This window comes from Akebia trifoliata, chromosome 12 (assembly GCF_017979445.1).
Source record: "Akebia trifoliata isolate Shusen 1 chromosome 12, ASM1797944v1, whole genome shotgun sequence".
Classification (NCBI taxonomy): Eukaryota; Viridiplantae; Streptophyta; class Magnoliopsida; order Ranunculales; family Lardizabalaceae; genus Akebia; species Akebia trifoliata.
In genome coordinates, this window is record NC_141386.1 from 28,753,144 (window position 1) to 28,773,233 (window position 20,090).

Here is a 20,090-nt window from a genome sequence, read left to right on the forward strand (position 1 = left end):
CCAAGAAAAAAGTCAAACAGGACATAATGGGCAAGAAATTTAAAAAAAAAAAACATCAGAAAAAATACCACTAGTCTGCGAGGTGTACCACATGCAAATACTCCTCCATGCCTCAACCTTTGTTTTTCTAGCAGTTGCGTGATTAAAGCTTTCAGCTGCAGCCACCAACAACTAATTGTCATCATATGAGAATTTTATGCCACTTTCCAAGTCAATGGAAGATGGTTATGAATGCATGATGCATCTTAGAGAGGAAAATTGAATTGAGTAAAAATATTCTGCCTGAAAGTCTCATTTCTAAACTGATCAATAAAATTGATCATATACTCCAATTTGGATCAGATTGTAAATCAGGAAATAAATAGTATATTAATCGGCAAAACAGCACGTCAAGAACACACACTCCTTTAATTCAAATAAAAGCAAAAGATATACCTGCTGACTTGCATCAACTACATCTTGTGGTGGCAACTCTTCTGTTCCAATTTCGAGAACAAATACCCTAGGCTCCTCTGGCACCTGTTAAATAAGTTAAATAGAATGTTGATCGTAAATTTTCACCAAAATGACTTATAGAGCCTTAGAATTTGAAAGTAGTATAAATAAGGGAAAAGAACCCAAGAAGGTCACATCCTTCAAAACAGTTCAGAATGCGAGAACTCAGCAATAAAGAAACTTACTCATGTGTGTTATATTATGAGTTGATGATGCATTTTCGGTATTTTGAGGCTTATGTCAGTATTTTGTTCTGCTTTATTTTACAATTATTTGAGATCCCTTGGATTTATTCATTGTTTTTAATAAACTTGCATTATTTACAAATGTATGATTAATCTGCATGTGAGGACTATGATTTAGAAATGTGTGTTTGCTGCAGGATAACTCCCCTGTTACTCACCTCACTAATTATCTCAATTTCAGGATATTCCTATGATCAATGATCAGTTTTAGGATTGTTGCAATTTTGGGATCTCAGTAGATTGGTTTATATTGAGAGAGTTGGTTAGTATATATTTGACGTTACGTGCCAATATTTCTATCTATTATATATAAATAATGGGAGTCGTGCAATAGAATTGTTGTTTTTGTTTATGTATCGCATTTATTTATGATTCCGTTGCAGTATATTATAAGAAATCATTGTATTATATGTGTTCATCGTTGTATAGAAAAAATCTCAAACCTTGATATTCTAACATTTAATCATGGGGATACATGTTAGGATTTTGGGGTGTGACACTTTCAATATTTCCATCCATGTTCTTTGGGTCTTCATCTTGCTCTTTTACAGCCTGCAACTTGAACATTTCTTTTAATTGGGGTCGTAATCAGCCTTTGATGAATGGTTTCAAACCATCCAAGTCGACAAACCATCTCTAAATACTCCTACTTTCTAAAAATTTTGCAACCTTTTTTTCCCTTATTGAGGAAAACCTTATGACATCGAAATCTCTTCCAACAAACCAAAGAACAACCCACAAACCTAGAATATCATCCAATTCCTACCCAAATTGATCTCTAAAGGCATTTCTAACTGGCCTATAACCTCTTGTAAAAAGCCATTTCGACACACTTGCCAACAACAGACTGTCCACCAAGGTGCGTGATTTGGTGCACCTCACTTACATTGAAAAACACTATCATTAAATCTCAAAACAAGCAAGTAAATCCCTCTAAATCAACAATAGTGGCCTAAAATCATATGACTAGATATACTAATAGTGTCATTATCAAATTGTTCAATGGAAAAAAAAAATTAACTTGAAAAAAGTAAATAGATAAAGGTTGTCTAGAAAAGCAAACCAGACCTTTCGTATTGTTGTTTCAATAACTTCTATGGGACAAGCCAAATTACTAGGCTCAGAATGAATACCCAATGGATGCCCAAGTGACTCTCTTGTCTTCACCCAGAGTTGCGCACATTGACGAGCCAAACTACATAAAAACAAGTACATGTTACAGAAGAATTTTAGAAAGGGAAAAGTTTCAAGTCTCATAATGAGAGCTTGATATATATTTATAATCCATAATAATGGAATGGACATTAATGCCCTTACATAGAAAGAATATAAATAAACTAATGAAAATAAAAACTAGAACTAACTATCCTAGTATTTCCAATACTCCCCCTCAAGCTGGCGCAAATATATCAACTAGGCCCAGCTTTGCAAGATGAGAGTTTGTGACAGAAGATCCAACAGACTTTGTAAGCATATCGGCCAGTTGATCTGAAGAAGGAACAAAGATTGTCTTAAGTACACCAGATCGAACTTTCTCCCTGAGAAAGTGAACATCAACCTCGATGTGCTTAGTCCTTTCGTGGAGGATTGAGTCAGATGCAAGCATGATAGCAGACTTGTTGTCACAGACCAGCGAGAGGAACCATCAGTAGGAAATCCTAACTCTCTTAGTAAAGATCGAAGCCAAAGAAGTTCACATGTGCCAAGGGCCATAGCACGATACTCTGCTTCAACAGAGGAACGAGAAACCACACTCTGTTTCTTACTTTTCCACGAAATAAGATTACCACCATAGAAGGTACAAAAACCAGATGTATATCTCCTATCTGTAAGAGAACCCGCATAATCAGCATCAGTGAAACATGACAGATGTGGCTGAGCAGTAGATGAATGAAATAAGCCTAGACCAGGACGAGACTTCAAGTAACGAAGAATACTATACACGGCATCGAGATGAGAGGTATGCGGAGCATGCATAAACTGACTGACTACACTAACTGCGAAGGTCAAATCCGGTCTAGTGTTAGTCAGATAAATCAAACGGCCTACGAGTCTCTGGTAAGATGAAGGATCAGATAAAAGTTCCCCAGATTCAGCATGAAGACGATGATTCTGATCCATTGGGGTAGAGGCAGGACGACAACCAAGCATACCAGTGTCATGAAGAAGATCCAATGTGTATTTACGTTGAGATAACGAAATACCACGCCGTGAACGGGCTACCTCTAATCCTAAAAAGTACTTGAGGGAACCTAAGTCTTTAACCTCAAAGGTACTGCCCAACTGCCTTTTAACTCTGTCAATCCACTGTGTATCATTTCTAGTTACTATAATATCATCCACATAAACCAAGACAATGGTATTGCGGCCATCTATTCATCGTCGAGTAAAGCAAGTATGGTCAGAGTGGCATCTGAAAAACCCCATAGATAGAATGACCTCAGAGAAACGCTGGAACCAAGCTCGCGGAGATTGCTTCAGACCATACAGAGATTTGAGGAGGCGACATACTTTCCCAGAATACTCCCCCTGAAGACGAAACCCAGGAGGGGGGTCCATATAAATAACCTCTGTCAGATCACCATTTAGAAAGGCATTCTTCACATCAAGTTGGTGAAGAGGCCATGAATGACAGGCCGCTAAAGAGATAAGTAACCGAACAGTAGATAGTTTGGCTACAGGGGCAAATGTGGCTCCAAAGTCATTTCCCAGAGTCTGCGTAAATCCCTTAGCAACAAGTCGAGCCTTGTAGCGATCAACACTACCATCTGCGAGATACTTGACTGTGAAAACCCATTTACAACCAACAGTCCGCTCCCCAGAAGGAAGTGAAACAAGATCCCAGGTGTGGTTCTTCTGCAATGCATCCATCTCAGTAGTCATAGCTCTAGTCCACATGGGATCACATAAAGCCTCAGATACAAACCGAGGAACCCGAATAGAGTCTGTGGTGGCAAGATAGGTTCGATAAGAAGGAGAAAGACCCTGATAAGAAACAAACTGGGCGATAGGGTGATCAGTAACACACCCTCGCTTACCTTTGCGAAGTGCAATAGGTAAGTGAGAGTCAGAAATAGAAGGAGTAGGCGTAAATGTAGAAGGGGATATACCTGAGTCCAAGGAGGAGGTTGGCAAAGTTTGAGAGGGGGGGAGGGCGACGAGAGTAAACTTGCAGTGGCAGCGGCGAAGATGAAGACGGAGAGAAAACTGGAGAGGGTAGCACTATTGGAGAAGAATCCTGCAAAGTAGAAGAGTCCTGCAAAGAAGATGAAGTACGAAAATATGGAACATTTTCAAAAAAAGTGACATCTAGGGAATGAATAATACGATGAGAGAGGGGATCATAACAGCGATACCCCTTTGACATGGAAGAGTAACCCAAGAAGACACAACGGGTAGCCTTGTCATCTAGTTTGGTGCAATGAGGAGTTCTATCCTGAACAAAGCAAGTACACCCAAAAACTCTAGGTGTAATTGGGAAGAGAGTGCTATCAGGTCGAAGAACATGAAGAGGCACCCGTCCTCCTAAAGTGCGACTTGGAACACGATTCAGGAGGAAAGCAGCAGTAAGAACTGCCATATTCCAATATGACTTGGGGACATACATCCCTCGTAGGAGGCAACGAACGGTGTTCATGAGGTGGCGATTCTTACGTTCCGCCACCCCGTTTTGCTCAGGAGTGTATGGACAAGTTAACTGATGAAGCATACCATGCTCATGGAGATGGGAGCGAATTCCGGCAGAAATATATTCCCCACCATTATCTGTTCTAAGAGCTTTAACGGTAATGTTGTATTGAGTTTGAATCATTTTAAGGAAATTAACAAAAATAGGTAGGACCTCAGAGCGAGAACGCATTAAATAAACCAAGTACAACGAGAATAGTCATCAATAAAAGTAACATAATATCTATGACCATTAAACGCAGTAATAGGGGAAGGCCCCCACACATCAGAATGAACTAAATCAAAAATAGCATTAAGTCTATGCATGCGAGGAATATAAGAAGTACGAGTGTGTTTAGAAAGCTCACACACAGAGCACTGAAATTTATGTCCACTACAAGATTGTTTTAAAGTAGGAAATAATGAACATAAGTGCTGAAAATGAGCATGCCATAAGTCTAAAGTCTTAAAAGAAAAAGTATGAGTTCCAGTGAGTGGGAACACGGAAGCGGGGACAACAGTGGGTGGAGCGTCAAACAGGTACAACCCATCCCTCTCATATCCCTTGCCAAAAGTCCTCCTCGAAGTCAGGTCCTGAAAGACACAGTGAGTAGGAAAAAACGTTACAGAACAATTAAGCGATTTTGTAATGCTACTCACAGACATAAGGTTAAGAGATAAGTGTGGAACATGGAGAACAGAATCAAGAGGAAAACCAGGGGATAGGGATATAGTACCCTTACTGTGAACAGGGGTAAGGGACCCATCAGCAAGGCGAACCTCCTTATGAGTAGGAGGGAAAATAGAAGAAATAAAATGAGTGGACTCACCGGTCATGTGATCAGAGGCACCAGAATCAATGACCAAGGTCAGAGGAGCAGAGTCAGACTGAGTGGCATGAAATGCAGAAGAAGTACCTGGAGGAGTGATAACAGATGCGACTGTCGAGGATGAGGGAGTCTGAGCCTGGAGCTGATCTCGTACAATAGCTGAAATCTGTGTCTGAAGATGTTGCAAATCAATAGTACCAAGAGAAGCATGATCAACTGAGGTAGATTCCACAATAGCAGCACGGGGCTGACCCCGAGAAGATCTCAACAGGTAGGGATAGAGCTGAAAGCAACGGGTCTTTTCATGACCAATTTTCCCACAATGACTACACGTAAGGCCACTTCCTTTACTACGCCCACGGCTCCCACGGCCTCGATTTCCAGATCCTTGAGTACAGGAGTTAGAAAAACCCGAATTGGCCGCAAGAGCCATCTGATCTGTATCGGGAGCAGAGATAATGACAGAAGACTGAGTCTGAGAGGGAACAACACGACGACGACGCTCATCGCTATCAATAGTCGCGAATGTCTCAAATAAGGAAGGTAGAGGAGTGGTATTAAGGATTTGGGTCCGCAGTGCCTCAAACTCAGGGCGTAAACCCATGAGGAACTGGTATGTCTGATGTCGAGCAATCCTCTTAACCACATACCCAGCTGCCTCTGTAGATAACTCAGCCATAGACTCATAGTGTGAGAGCTCCTCCCAACGGGACTGAAGAAATCCAAAATAATCTGCAACACTCTGATTTCCTTGGGTAGCCTGAGCAATATCCCGGTACAGTTCATAAATCCTCGAGTCATTGCGAGCATGTGCATATGTCTGAGTAAGAGCTGACCACAAAGAGGATACGGTCTCATGATACATAAACATAGTGTAAATGCGTTGCTCCATGGAATTAAATAGCCATCCAAGAATAGTGCAATTATCGATTTCCCATTGTTCAGATTTGGGATCAGTTAAGGGTGGTTTAGGAATAACGCCTGACAACCAACCAGATTTTCCTCTACTACCCAAATAAAGGCGCACGGACCGGGACCAACTCTGAAAATTACGACCATCTAGTGGGGCATTGGTTATACGCTGAACTGAGAAATTGGTCCCAAGATTTGTGGTAGAGTCCTTAGGCTCGTGAGTCGTCATTGCACACTATGAACAGGAAGAAAAGTTTGGATTGAAGGGAGATCTCCCGTATTAGTCTTGTCTAACGCTAGATATACCAAAAATAACCTCTACTGCTGTCGTGAAGATGAACCAACCAAAGTAGAGATGTCGTAGGTTACAGAAACAACCTTAGAAGTGTTGTAGGGCTGATCACCAATCACCCAACAACTGTGTGCTGTTGTCGTAAGTCGTGTAGAACCAGATAGGAACCAATAGACTGATTGTAAGTGAGATTCAGACCTGTGGAGGTCTGTTGCTGCAGTCGCAAGTCACTCTAAAGTATGTAAATCCAATCTCAACACAGATAGAGACCTACTGCTGCTGTGGATCAGGTCGCAGGTAAGGTGTGGGCCTGTAGATCTGATCGCAGGTGAGTTTTAGGCCTGGAAACCTGATCGCAGGTGAGGTAGAGGCGTGTAGATCTGATCGCAGGTCACTTTAAGCCTTGAAACCTGATCGTAGGTGAGGTTGAGGCTTGTAGATCTGATCGCAGGTGAATTTTAGGCCTGGAAACCTGATCGCAGGTGAGATAAAGGCTTGTAGATCTGATCGCAGGTCACTTTAGGTCTGTAAATCTGATCATAGGTGAGGTTGAGAGAGCTACTGCTACTGTCGCAGGGCAGTATAGAGCAAGTAGATCTTATCGGTAGTGAGATTCAGACCTATTGCTGCTGTCGCAGAGAATAATATAGACTTAGAAGCTGTTCGGAAGTCAGATTCAAACCTATAGTGTATCTGCTACTGCTGTCGAAGAGAAGAATAGGAACCTGAAGGCTGATCGCAGCACCAATGGAGCTGATTAAACGATTGATAGCCAAGAGAAACCTTATCGAAAGGTTTTTTTAAAAAAATTATTTTTCACAGCGCAAATCTCTATTGCAGCATGTGAAGGATCAATAAATTCTTTATCGCAACATGCGATTAAGAAAACATGAATCAAAGAAGAAAAGAGCCCCCAGAGGGGATAGAGATCGTATTAGGGTTTTTTTTTTCTTTTAGCTCTGATACCAAGAAGAATTTTAGAAAGGGAAAAGTTTCAAGTCTCATAATGAGAGCTTGATATATATTTATAATCCATAATAATGGAATGGACATTAATGCCCTTACATAGAAAGAATATAAATAAACTAATGAAAATAAAAACTAGAACTAACTATCCTAGTATTTCCAATAGTTACATCACGGGTTTGACATATATGCGTGTATCTCCAAATACTACTTTTTTTTAACAGCAATGAAAATTTAAAAAATATTTTTTATAGTAGTTAAAAGATGTAAAGTCGGAAAGGCTTTAAAATTACATTGAGCAAGTGATCATAATAAATATAAAACACAATAAATGAATGCAAGTAGATCATCTGGCAAACTATATCAATTTTCCATAATATACTTTTCCGGTAAATAAACATCAGATAAAAGTAGGGTGGGGTGTCCTTTAGATTTACTTGCACCCAACCAGATAGTGGAATTTTCCATTATAAATCAATTCCATTTTCATTTACATCAAATATATACATGATATAACTTACCTTACAAGGCATAAAATTACAAAAATGTTAATAACACAGGAGCTAGTTGAGCACTAGGAAAACATCCATTTAAGATTGAGGATGGAACCATAATCCTGAAATATGATGCATAGTTAGTTCTGGAAACCATCGTAGGCAAGAGTACTCGATACCAAGTAGTTGGAACAAGGCTTTATTGATTGATTGATTGAATGCAGTAGTATAAACAGTATAATCCGACACTTCACCGTCAAATAAAAGGTGACCAACTTCACTAACCTTAATGTGCTAATTCGAAAATAGAAAAGAAATCTATCAAATGCTTTGTCACCACCATGGTTTAAAATACTGAAATATGGTTGAAACGTTTTGAGACATTCCTATTAACTTTTAAAAGTAATCTTTCATAGGAGACAAAAGTCAAGGGGCATGTCATCAGTTAGAAAACACAGGGATATCCTAAATGTTAACAAAATATGGAGGGGACTTCTCTAAATCATCATCATCATTATCATTATCATTGAAGCCTTATCTCAAAGATTTGGAGTCGGTGACACAAATCATGTTCATTCAATTCATCAAACACCTTTCATTAATTCAAGTGTCTTTGTATTTGTCATGCTATCTCAATCCATGTCTTTTAGTCTTCCTTTCACTCTGTTACAACCTCCAACCAGAACATTCCTTCACAATGGCTCAGACGTCGGTATTCATTTCACATGACCAAAGCATTTCAATCGCTTCTCCTAAAAGTTATTCAGCCATTGGCACTATTACACTTTCACAAATGCGTTCATTTATAATTTTGACTTATATAGTCTATCCCCTAAAATCCATCTCAACCACCTCTTCTTACAATGCTTTCAAGCAAATTTACAAATCCTCTTTACAAACGAGGTTTCAAGAAAGATCCTTTAATCAAACAAGGTTCAATGTCGCAGGAGTTCAAAAATACTATTTCATATACCAGTAGCATGACTCTGCTTCATTCTAGAACAGAGTCCCCACATAATTACTACAACCCACCACCAAGTAATCACCACCGATTGCCGATCATAAAAAAGTTCAAACTGGCCTTCACCACCATCAACTGTCATATATGTAATTCATCATTTGTATTATTCAAAATATCACCGGATTTAAATTTTTAGGAAAATATTAAGTAAAAAAGAAAAGAGTGGGAGAGAAAAACCCAGAAAGAAAAACCATAAAAAACCTTGTAGGTACTGAACTCCTTGAACCTCCAAATAAGAATATTCTTTATTTTTAATTGACTAGGCCGGACAGTGGACATCCCCACCTCTTGTAACAGATTAATCCATCAACCAGAACAACGGTACTTTCAGTTGCATCAGTTAAAACTCAGAAAAATCCATAATACAGAAAATGTAAGGCAGGGGTATTACTGATAATTGACTGGGTGTAAACTCCTCCATTAAAAAGCAGAAATATGTACCCCGTTTGATGGATGACTTGAATGAGGAAGAATTACTATTATGGGGAGATGGGAGTATTTGTAATTGTGTTGTTGGGGATTGGGGTAGAGAGCTAGTTGTCCTCTTTTTTTGTACTGGTTGGTCAACTCAACCGCTCTTTCCTTCGTTTTTAATGAATTTTTTGCTTATCAAAAAAATAAAAGGAAGTATTACTGTTGCTGTTTTCATGTGTCCTTGCTAGGGCAGTCAATGGATCAGATCAAGGTTCATTTGGTACCAATCCAATAAGGATCGGATCCGGGACTGGTCTGATAAGTATTGGATAGGACCCTCATCCTATTGGGTTTATTGGAACTCAATATTAAGGTCCACATCTGATCCATTAACAACGGGATCAGGTCTGGATCCCCGATTTTATATACAAAATCCAAATGAACTTCATACATCACAACAAATATAATATAATTTTTACACTTTCTAACATATTACCCGATCGGGACATGGTTGATCCAGATCCGATCCAATAAGATATCGGATCGAAACCATTAGATCGTAACGGATCGGATTTCAAGTCGGATCTGATCCGATTCATTGACACCCCTGGTCCTTGCAACAAAAACATAGAAAAAAAATTCAGGATATAAACTAGTACAGTAGTCTCACCTACGCATCCGGCCAAAATAGCGAGCCCGTTCAGTTACACCGACGAAGCCTCTAGAATCTAAAATGTTAAAAGCATGAGATGTCTTCAGAAGCTGATCATACCTAACACGTTGTAGAGCAAAAGTTAACTTTAAAAGATTGATATGGTAATAAATCGTTGAGATTATAAGATGTATGATTGAAAATATAAATTTTTATAAAACATACGCAGGGATTGCACATCCCAATGATAATAAGGAGCGAGCTTCTTCCTCGAAAAATTCAAAGTGTTTCTGGATATGATCAACACTGGCATGCTGTAAATAATAAGCACTCATTTCCTTCCTGCAACAGAAATGATGATTCTGATTAGCTTTGATTTCATATTGTTACCACAGATTAACTTGCAAGGAATGGCATCTTCCTATTGAAAAAGATAGATCTAACGAGGTGCAAGAGTAAAAGTATAGAACATGAAACACGTCATAGAAAATAGAACATATTTTGAGGAAGTCAAAAGATTAGCAGAGGATCAGTGGGACCGACATACTGAAGTCACATAGTTATCCATTTATAACCAAACTAGCGAAAACATCATTGAAAGTTCTACCTTTAATTAGAATACAATAAAAATGGTAAATTCAGAACATTATCTACATGAGTGTGCATAGAAAAGAGAGGCAAATGTAAGTTGCATTAACCAAAGAACCAAAAATTATAAAATCATATGCTTCTCATAATAACTTTAACTGCGCAACGCTTCCATAGAATTCACAGGGATTTGTGTTATGTATTATATGAGATCTAGAGTTTGCTAGTGCCTACGGCACGGGCATCCTCTTTGGGGTTAAAAGGGTAAAAGAGGGAAAATAGTATAGTTAAAAGAGGTATTATTGAAAAAAGTGGGGAGGAGAGGAAAAACAATAAAGTTGAAAGGGGGAGAAGAGCAAAAGCAATATAGTGGCGTTGTGTGAACCACACTCCTTTATCCCAATCTTTATAACCCACAAAACTGTAGCTACAGTTTTATGGGGTATAAAGAGTGTGGTCCACCATTGTGTTTTATTATATAAATAGAATCTCTTACTAGAGTCGGAAGGATCCATACCTTCTCTGTTGACATGTACGGCTTAGATATAATTTAAAAAACAGGATAATTCAATAAGCCAATCCATAACTATTGCACCCAGGGATTTAGACTAGGCAACCAAGAAAAAGTGAAAAACAAAAGAAATATATTAAGTAGGAAAAGTAAACCTGTATAACGTTTTCTATCTTTTTTTATTAGTAAATGAAAAGATTGTGTAAAAGAAAGAAATGGTAAACTAGCGACAGGGGTTTGTTCCCTCTGGTCATGTGTTCGAGACCGAGTGGCCTTCTAATTTACCATGTTGAACGTTGGAAAACTTCCATGGGGTCAAGGGGTGCAACCGTAGGGACTATTCCTATCCCAAAAGGGATTTGGGATACCTTGCATGGAGGCTAGAATTCTGCTATGAAACTGCATATTAGAAACTTCTTTCCTAAATAGTTGTGGGCACTTCAAAGCATCATGTTAGTAAATTGAACCAGAGATGAGGATGTTGTGATGGATGGGTGGAAAGACTAGAAAAGATAAGAACAGAAATGATGACATTCGAGAAAAGGTTCCTAGCTCCACTAGGCGATAAACTAAGAGAAAGTCGACTGAGATGGTCTAGGCATTCTCAACAAAGGCTTATTACAAGAAATATGCAAGTTTCGATTTCAAGGGGATCACTTTTGATGATTTCGTTTTTAGATGGAATTCTTTATGTAGTCTTTGATGCTTTGTTCTCTTTTTAGCTTGTTACTCTCTTAGAGGCTTCCTCGGCCTCTTTGTACTTTTTTCCTTCATTTAATATATTACACTTATCAAAAAAAAAAGAAATATGCAAGTTTTTTATCCTCATTAGTAGATGATCAATCTCATTAGCTTTATTCACATCCCACACAAGGCATAAGGCGCATCTTCCATGAACCCATGCTTTGCACCAAAGAAAGACTCACAACCAAGTTTCAAACTCATCCACCAGGTCCCAAATCCGATCCTCTTTGTACAATGAAAGAGAATTAGACTAGTTAATAGACACAATGTAGCTCACTTACTCATTCTCCAAAAACAACTCTCCATATGTAATTCCATCAGCATATTGAATTTTCTTGAAATGATCAACCCCCTGCCAAGTAGGTTTGAATCAAAATATGTCAGGCTTGGCAAAAGTATTTTATTTGAGTAAGAAAAAAAAATGCTCTTAATATGGACTAATATTAAAGAATTAAATTAACCTGAAGCAACATGAGTATACGTTCAAGGCCATAAGTTATTTCCACGGATACTGGCAGCAATTGAAGACTTCCAGCCTGAAAATAATCAAGAGAAACAACTATATGAATGTGGGTAACACACTTAAAATAATTCAATTCTCTTCAGCAATAAATGATGACAAACGTATATTAAGATAACCTCAAGTCAATTAATGAAAATACTAATTCTGAATAGCAAACAGAATCCTTGATGAATAAGAATCATATAAATAATTACACAAACACTAAATGTACCTGCTGGAAGTAAGTGAATTGTGTGATCTCCATTCCATCCATCCAAATTTCCCACCCCAATCCCCATGCACCAAGAACCTATGAAGTTTTCAAAATGAAATGAATTTAAAACAAGATTGCCAAATATTATTCAATCTATGAGCCGAAGATGTTTTACAAACTATTATGCCTACAACTGTACAGAGCTCATGTAATATATCTTAAGAAGTCCTTGCAAATTATTATGCCTACAATTGTCCGGAGCTCATCTAATAAATCCAGACAAAACTTTTGGATGTATTCAGGCAATATGGAATTAACTTTTTTTTTTCCTTGTAGGATATGGAATCGGCCTAGCCACAAAAAAAGAGAAGCAGCAGGAATAAAAGATCAACAAAGACCAAGATATTTCCACCAATCAAAATAGGAAGCATTACCGGACTTTCCCAGTTATCCTCAACAAAGCGTATATCATGCTCGTTAACATCAACACCTGCAATGCACAAAGTTTCAAAACCAAATAATAATAATAATAATAATAATACAGAATTGTGGGTGCTACATAAAGAAGACATCCAAGAATGGCACAGTAGACTTCTCAGTCAAAGCTAGCTGTATACAGAAAGAGTTCAAAATGGAATGGAATTTATCTAATGGATACATACAGTCCTTCCATTATGGGAGTTGTTATTATGTAAAGACTTTGCATCCCTCGTCGAAGGGGAGAAAATTGTACAGAAAATAATAATAGAAGCCAATCAATGATCAGTGGAAGTGTCCAATTACTAGCATCCATAAGAAAAGACATGATCAAATAGGAATGAGGGGGGAAAAAAATGGCAATATGCAGTTGGCAGAATCTACAGCACCAAATTACAAAAGGAGTTAATGTTGCAATTATTAGCAAAAGCCATCATCTTATGACTTCACACAAAAGGCAACATAGGCATAAATCAGTTGAAACACTAAACAAACATATAACCACCATACAAAGCAAGAAGATAAAGACAACCTTTGCAACGTACAAGAGCTAATGCAGTCTACATGAATCAATTTTCACCCAGAACATATACATGAACAAAAAATTGAGAATTTAAAAATATAAATAAATAAAAACTACCTAAAGCTGAAAGGCTACGGATAAAAAGGTCTTGTGAATTTCCCGGATCTGGCTTCAAAATAACCTGATATCAGAGCCAATCAAAAACATATATTGAAGCTGGGTGAAAGCCAGTGTGCTTCTTCAAGAAAGCTCAGTAACATCAATCATTATTTCATTACATGATCAAGATGAGAAATCGAACTTAACCTGAAACTGAGTGTGGCGTTGGAGCCGATTAGGGTTTTCCCCATAACGACTATCATCCGGCCGTACGCTAGGCTCCACATACCTTCAACCAGAAAGTTTTAAATTAGGGATGACAACAATTAAATTCTAAATACCATCATGCGCTTGTGATGAAGTACTTGGAAATGAATATGGATCACAGGAGCAGTACACGGCATAGCACCATGCAAGCAAATTTTATAAAAATAACAAGATATTATTCCAAGACATAATTTTAAGAACAATTATATAACAACATGTGAGCTTAAGGCTCTTCTCCATAGGTCCTTTGACTTCTATGGACAGCCAAAGCTAAGCACAGCCCACGTGGTAGTGGGCTTTTAGATTGGCTCGGTTCTATAGCTCCTTTCATAGTGTGTGGTGAGCCTCCCTTTTCCAGTAATGTGACTTGCTTTCTCTGGTTTTGTACAAATTGCGACCAATTCCTGCTATATTGACTCAATTCTCTTCTCCCTACCTGTGGATTTCTCCAAAAACCATAAGTTTATTCATGTCCTTGAATAATACAGAGGACCTTTGCTGTTTCTCCCTAATTGGAGGGTATCGGCTCCTAAAACTGGGCAAGGATGCTTTGGAAGTCCATGGACAACCAGATTTGGAGAAAGACACAAATAACGGGAAAGACTTGTATTGATGATCTTTAATCCGATGTCTTTGGCAGATTTATCGAAGTGATCAGTTTACCCAGGTACGAACAGCAGGCCCTTCTTTCCGGCAGGGGTAAAGGATGAGGACTGAAATTGTTTGATCAAATCCCTATACTAGGTAATCAATTTTTCTTTGTATGTATTCTTATGTTAAACCCAAAACCAATGTGTATCAAAAAATATTCTCAGATCTCCCTATTTTCTTTTTATAACCAGAAATATATTAGAAAAAGGACGGCCAAGATGACCAACCCAGCCAACCCACAACGGACTATTAATATTACAAACTCACTTCCATCTTTCCACAAAGTCATCAAAGAACACCCCCCTAAATTCTTTAAACACCTTGTACTAAAAGAATAAAAGACCCAAGATAGACATAACAATATCTTGAAAAGAAAGCTCGTTATTCTTGAAAATCCTTCAATTCCTCTCCTTCTACACACCCCAACAAATGGCAAATGGGGTGAGACACTGTAATACCCTTTTCAAAGAAGAAAAATCAGACCCCCCACTAAAGCCATGAATTAACTAAAACCTATAATGAAAAAGGAAAGCACCCGACCACTCCAAAGAGGGACAAGAAATGAGCCCAAATCTTCTGAGCCAAGGAATAGTGAGTAAAAATGTGGTCCACCATCTCATCACTCACTTTACTTAAATTACAATAGTTCGGACCAACAAAACCCATCTTCATTAGCTGGTCATTAGTAGTAATTTCACCAAAGGACGCCCGCACACATGAAAAAATAAGTTTTTAAAGGGAGCCTTAGCTCCCCAAAAACTCCGTTGGGAAAGGATTTGTGTTTGCTTAATTCATGGATTTGTTGAAGGATTTGACTGAGAAAACGGCATCTCGACACCCCTCCCACTCTATGCAAATCCCCACAGTCCACTTGCACCGAAATGAAGTCAACACCTCTAGTCAATCTTGCAATGTTATCGATCTCCCAATCATTCAAAATCTTCTAAAACCAATATTCCAAGAGAAATCACCCGCTCTACAAGGAAAAGACGGCACAGGTACCTTTTCTTTCAAGACAAAACAAAAAGGTCTGGAAACTCTTCCCTAAGAGATGTCTCCCCACACAAACAATCTTTCCAAAAGAGGAATCTACTTCCTTTGCCAAATCCAAAGCGCCTTCCTTCTAAATGTGGAAGGACCTTAAACACCCCTTTCCAGACTCCACACCCATAAGACCAAGGGGCTTCTCCACTCTGCCCCCATACATATTCATGTCAGATTTGCTCAATTTATGGTAAGTTTGCTGCCTATCCTACTAACATCCCCCCTCAAATTGATGCTGGTCGATCAAGAAGCATCAATTTGCCAACAAGAAACTGATGACGTAGTCGTGTCATAGCTTTGGTGAAGGCATCTGCTATCTGAAGGTCGCTTGAAACATGTGGAAGAGAGATAACCCGAGTATCAACAGCTTCCTCTTGCGGAAGCGAAGATTGAGTAAGAAGACGTTGTTCCTCTCGAAGAAGTGCTCCAAAACACACGTCAAGAGATGGTGAAGGATCCCTGTGCATCAGGTTGGAGCGAATAGACTCGAATTCTGGCCTTAGTTTCATTAAAAACTGGTCTCTTTTGCTAGCTTCATGGACTGCTTGAACAGCAGATAGAGACTCGGCCGACACGTTGGCATACACAATGTCGGAAAACTCAGCCCAAAGATTCTGAAAACCACAAAAATATTCCTGAATAGAGAGTGTACCTTGGGAATAGACAGCAAGATCAGTTTCCAACTGAAATCGTCGGGCGGAATGATCTTGATGATAGACCTTTTTCAGGTACTCCCACATCGATTTAGCCGTCTTGTGAGGCCTTAAATTGAGTACAAGCAGTGGATCTACAGATCCAAGAATCCAAGTCATCACGCGAGCATCTTTCACCTTCCATTGAACCAACTTCGTAGGATCGGTAGGTGCTGGATCACTCCCATCAACATGACCCCACAACTCCTTTCCCATGACAAAAAGTTGAAACTGAAACTCCCAGGCAGCATAATTCTTCCCGGTAAACCGAGTTTGAAAGACTTCTGAGTTGGAGTTGTTAGCCATAACTAGAATCTCTCAAAATTCACCAAAAGAAAACGAAAACTGCAAACCAGAACCCGCACCCAAGAAACCAGAAAACCAGAGCCTAGAACCACAAAAATTGGACCAAAGACAAGGTTGATTCAGAGTGTGGCTCTGATACCATGTCAGATTTGCTCAATTTATGGTAAGTTTGCTGCCTATCCTACTAACAATTCACACCAAACTTATCAGCAATTATGCGCCTCCACAAACTATTTTCCTCCAACCCAAGTATCCAAAGAAATAAGCCAAGAAGAGCAGAATTCACACTCCCCAATATTCTAATTCCAAGAACCCCATCCTTTTTGAGAGTGCAAACCCACTTCCAACCAATCATATGAAAATGTGTCTTCCTTTCAACACCATGCCATATAAAAAAACTCACACTAATTCATCCAATCTACCCTCCACACAACGAGACATAGAAAAGAACGTAAAATACAACACAATACTCGCCAAAGTGCTATTAATGAGAGTACGCTTCCACTCTTTAGATAGGTAACTTGATTGCCACGAACTAAGCCCCTACCAACTTTTTCCAACATTGATCCCACACCACCTTACCATTGTATAGTCCCCAAAGGCAATTCAAAATAGGATTCGGAATAGCACCTACCTGGTTTCCAAACAAGGCCACATACAAATCAACGTCAAAACATCCCCCATCGAAACACTATCTTACGCAAATTCATTGACAAAGACAAAACGGCTTCAAAACAACACAGAAAACCACTTAGGAATCTCACCTAACACAAGGAAGCATCAAGGAAAATCAACGTATCACTGGCAAACTGTAGATGTGAAATTCTCGGGCCCCCCTGACTAACCAAAAAACCCTATAGATTTCCATTATCCGCTACCGTTGATAACATCCTACCCAAACCTTCCATTATTATAATGAACAAGAATAGGGATAGGATCTCCCTTGCCTCAAGCCCCTAGAATTGTGGAAGAAACCACAAGGCACCCCATTAGCCATGATAGAAAATTAAAGCGACAAGATGCATTTCATGACCCTACCGATCCAAACTTTACCAAAACTCATTCTAACTATCATACATTTAAGGAAAATCCAATTCACGGGATCATAAGTCTTTTCCAAATCTTACATGCCAATCTTGGCCACCCTTCCTTGATGCTAAAATCAACACACTCATTGCCGGTCAAAACACCATCCAAGCTCTACCTTCCTTTAACAAAAGCCTTTTGGGATGCATCAATAATATCTTACATGACCATCTTCATTCTCGAAACCAATAACTTTGAACTGATCTAATAGGAAGAGCTAACCAAGTTGATAAGAAATTGAAAAGATTTTATGGTTTCCTTGATATTTTGTCACTCTAATGAAACTATTTATTCCTGTATAGCTTTTTTATTATATAAAGGAGAGAGATTAATTTCTTCCATCTTCTCCTTTATTCCTCATTTTTTTTCTCTTTTACATCAATTTTGTGAGCTGCATCTACTTGGTATCAAAGTGGAAAAAAGTAAGGAATCATTTCGCCAAATTTGTGTTGGAATCGTTTGCATGAAGTTTTTTCTGCAAAGATTGAACTTAATACAATCCCATTCCCATGAATTATATCTTTGATATGATCAATCTTAAATCATTTTATAAGATAAAACTTGACAAGTAATCCTTAAATAACAAAGAGAAAGGGGAGGGGGGGGGGGGGGGCATGAGTAATGAACAAAATGCAACCCCATCTCTAGGCAAGATAGTGTGTTCCCTATGTATGACTTTTAGTTCAACAAGCATGAGTAGTACATATATTTGAATAGACAATATATTTACTTTAACGCCCATAGAAACACAAGAAAGTAAAGTTTATTCCACTAATGCAACAAATGCATTCCAAAGCATACTTACGCAACATTCCAAGGTTCTGGACCCAGAACTCTTAAGAATGTCAAAGGATTCATAGTTCCAGCTCCAACCTGAATAGTAAAGTCAAATTCACAATTAATGGGAATCAAAATAAATGACAATAAAATGAAATTACTTGAACGAGTAAAAAACATTATGAAACTAAAGACTCTAGGAAAAAAATTATACGTATAAATTTTCTTGATTATAAACCAAAACGGGATACAAAAAAGTAAATGAGGGCCACGGGACCCTTTCTTAAGAATTAAAAGATTATATTAATCGTCAAAAAGAGATTGTTCAATCAATTGATGAATCTGGTGGTCAAGATGTGACATGCCAAAAAGAGCAAGTATAAGAACACATAAAACGAAAAGAGAAAAAATAATAATAAGAATAAAACATAGACAACACCCAATTGACTCCTAAAAATAAATAATAATCGAATCCCATCAAACTAGGTCTTCAAAAAATATAGGCTTGCACTCTTTACAAACCAAGAACCAATAGAATAAAAAGACTTAATATTCAAAACAAATTTGTGAAAATAGTCTTTTTCGCCTTGGAACACCCTCAATCCATCTCTTCCCAAATTCCCCACCAACATATGGCAAACATAAACAAACACCATTGAAGTTGCCTTCTCATAGAGAAAGCAGCTATACACCAATCTATACAAAAGTCAAAGATATAACCAGGCGTAACCCAATCCACACAAAACTACAAGGAAAAGTACACCACATGGAATGGTCAATTGGACAATGAAGAATAATTGGTTCACTAATTCAGTTACTTTTGCATAGAAAACAAAATAGGCTGGGAAGAGATCTATATATGGTCCCTTTCTAGAGTTTTGTAAAATGGATCTAATTGAATATGTTTTTTTTTTTTTTATGAATGAAAAAAATTTAGCAAAAAAAGGGGAATGGTCGAGATTATTGGAAATATTCTGGTTGTTATTTTAGTCATAATTATTTAATAGTGATAGTCTGTTATTTTATTTCTTCTTTGTAAGGGCGTTTCTGTGTTTTGACTCTTTTAATTAATATAAATTTCTGTCAAGCTCTCACAAAGAGACTTGAATCGATTCTTCTCAAATTCTTCTTAGTATCAAAGCCAAGGAATTTCCCCCTCACACCCTCTCTCCTCCTCACTTCCAATCCTTATTCTCCTTATTCACTAAGCCCTAACCTAGAGTCAGCCTCATTCGATTTTCTCCCCTTCAGGGGTCTTTTAATTTTCCTTTTTTGTATCACATGCTGCAATAATGCACTATGTTTATACCCTGTATTAGGGTTTCTACGTTTGAGGCTTGCGACAGCAGTTTCTAGACTTCCTGTGGAGATCTGCGATAGCAGCAGGACTCTTTGACAAGGTGCAGCAGTAGTAGAACTGCGGATAACATAAGGTTTTTGCGTTTGAGGCCTACAACAGCAGTTTCTATATTTCCTATGGAGACCTGCGATAGCAACAGGACTCTTTGAAGAGGTGCGACAGCAGTAAAACTGTTGATTTGCTATTTGGGCTGCTTTTCACTGCTATCTATGTGTTACAACAAAGTTGTTGGACTTTCTGAGGACCAACGACAGTTTTTAGA

The 20,090-nt window shown here is 38.4% G+C and overlaps 1 protein-coding gene across 4 annotated transcripts in view; it reads right to left on the reverse strand.

Annotated features, from left to right (window-relative positions):
* Positions 1–20,090, reverse strand: part of EDD1 (glycine-tRNA ligase) — a 66,704-nt gene that overhangs the window by 39,027 nt on the left and 7,587 nt on the right. For 3 of the 4 annotated variants that reach the window (XR_015170510.1, XR_015170511.1, XM_086418013.1), the window contains exons 3-14: positions 18,497–18,564; positions 13,853–13,934; positions 13,664–13,727; positions 12,981–13,036; positions 12,565–12,642; positions 12,292–12,366; positions 12,112–12,182; positions 10,213–10,329; positions 10,006–10,107; positions 1,809–1,935; positions 436–519; positions 69–155 (exon numbers count right to left, since the gene is read on the reverse strand). Coding sequence is in view for 2 of the 4 variants with exons in the window: in XM_086418013.1 (XP_086274139.1) it covers positions 69–155; positions 436–519; positions 1,809–1,935; positions 10,006–10,107; positions 10,213–10,329; positions 12,112–12,182; positions 12,292–12,366; positions 12,565–12,642; positions 12,981–13,036; positions 13,664–13,727; positions 13,853–13,934; positions 18,497–18,564 (1,011 nt within the window). In the remaining 2 variants the exon portion in view is untranslated. Of the gene's footprint in view, positions 1–68; positions 156–435; positions 520–1,808; positions 1,936–10,005; positions 10,108–10,212; positions 10,330–12,111; positions 12,183–12,291; positions 12,367–12,564; positions 12,643–12,980; positions 13,037–13,663; positions 13,728–13,852; positions 13,935–18,492; positions 18,565–20,090 lie in introns of all 4 variants that reach the window. The other variant, XM_086418014.1, reaches the window with a different exon arrangement.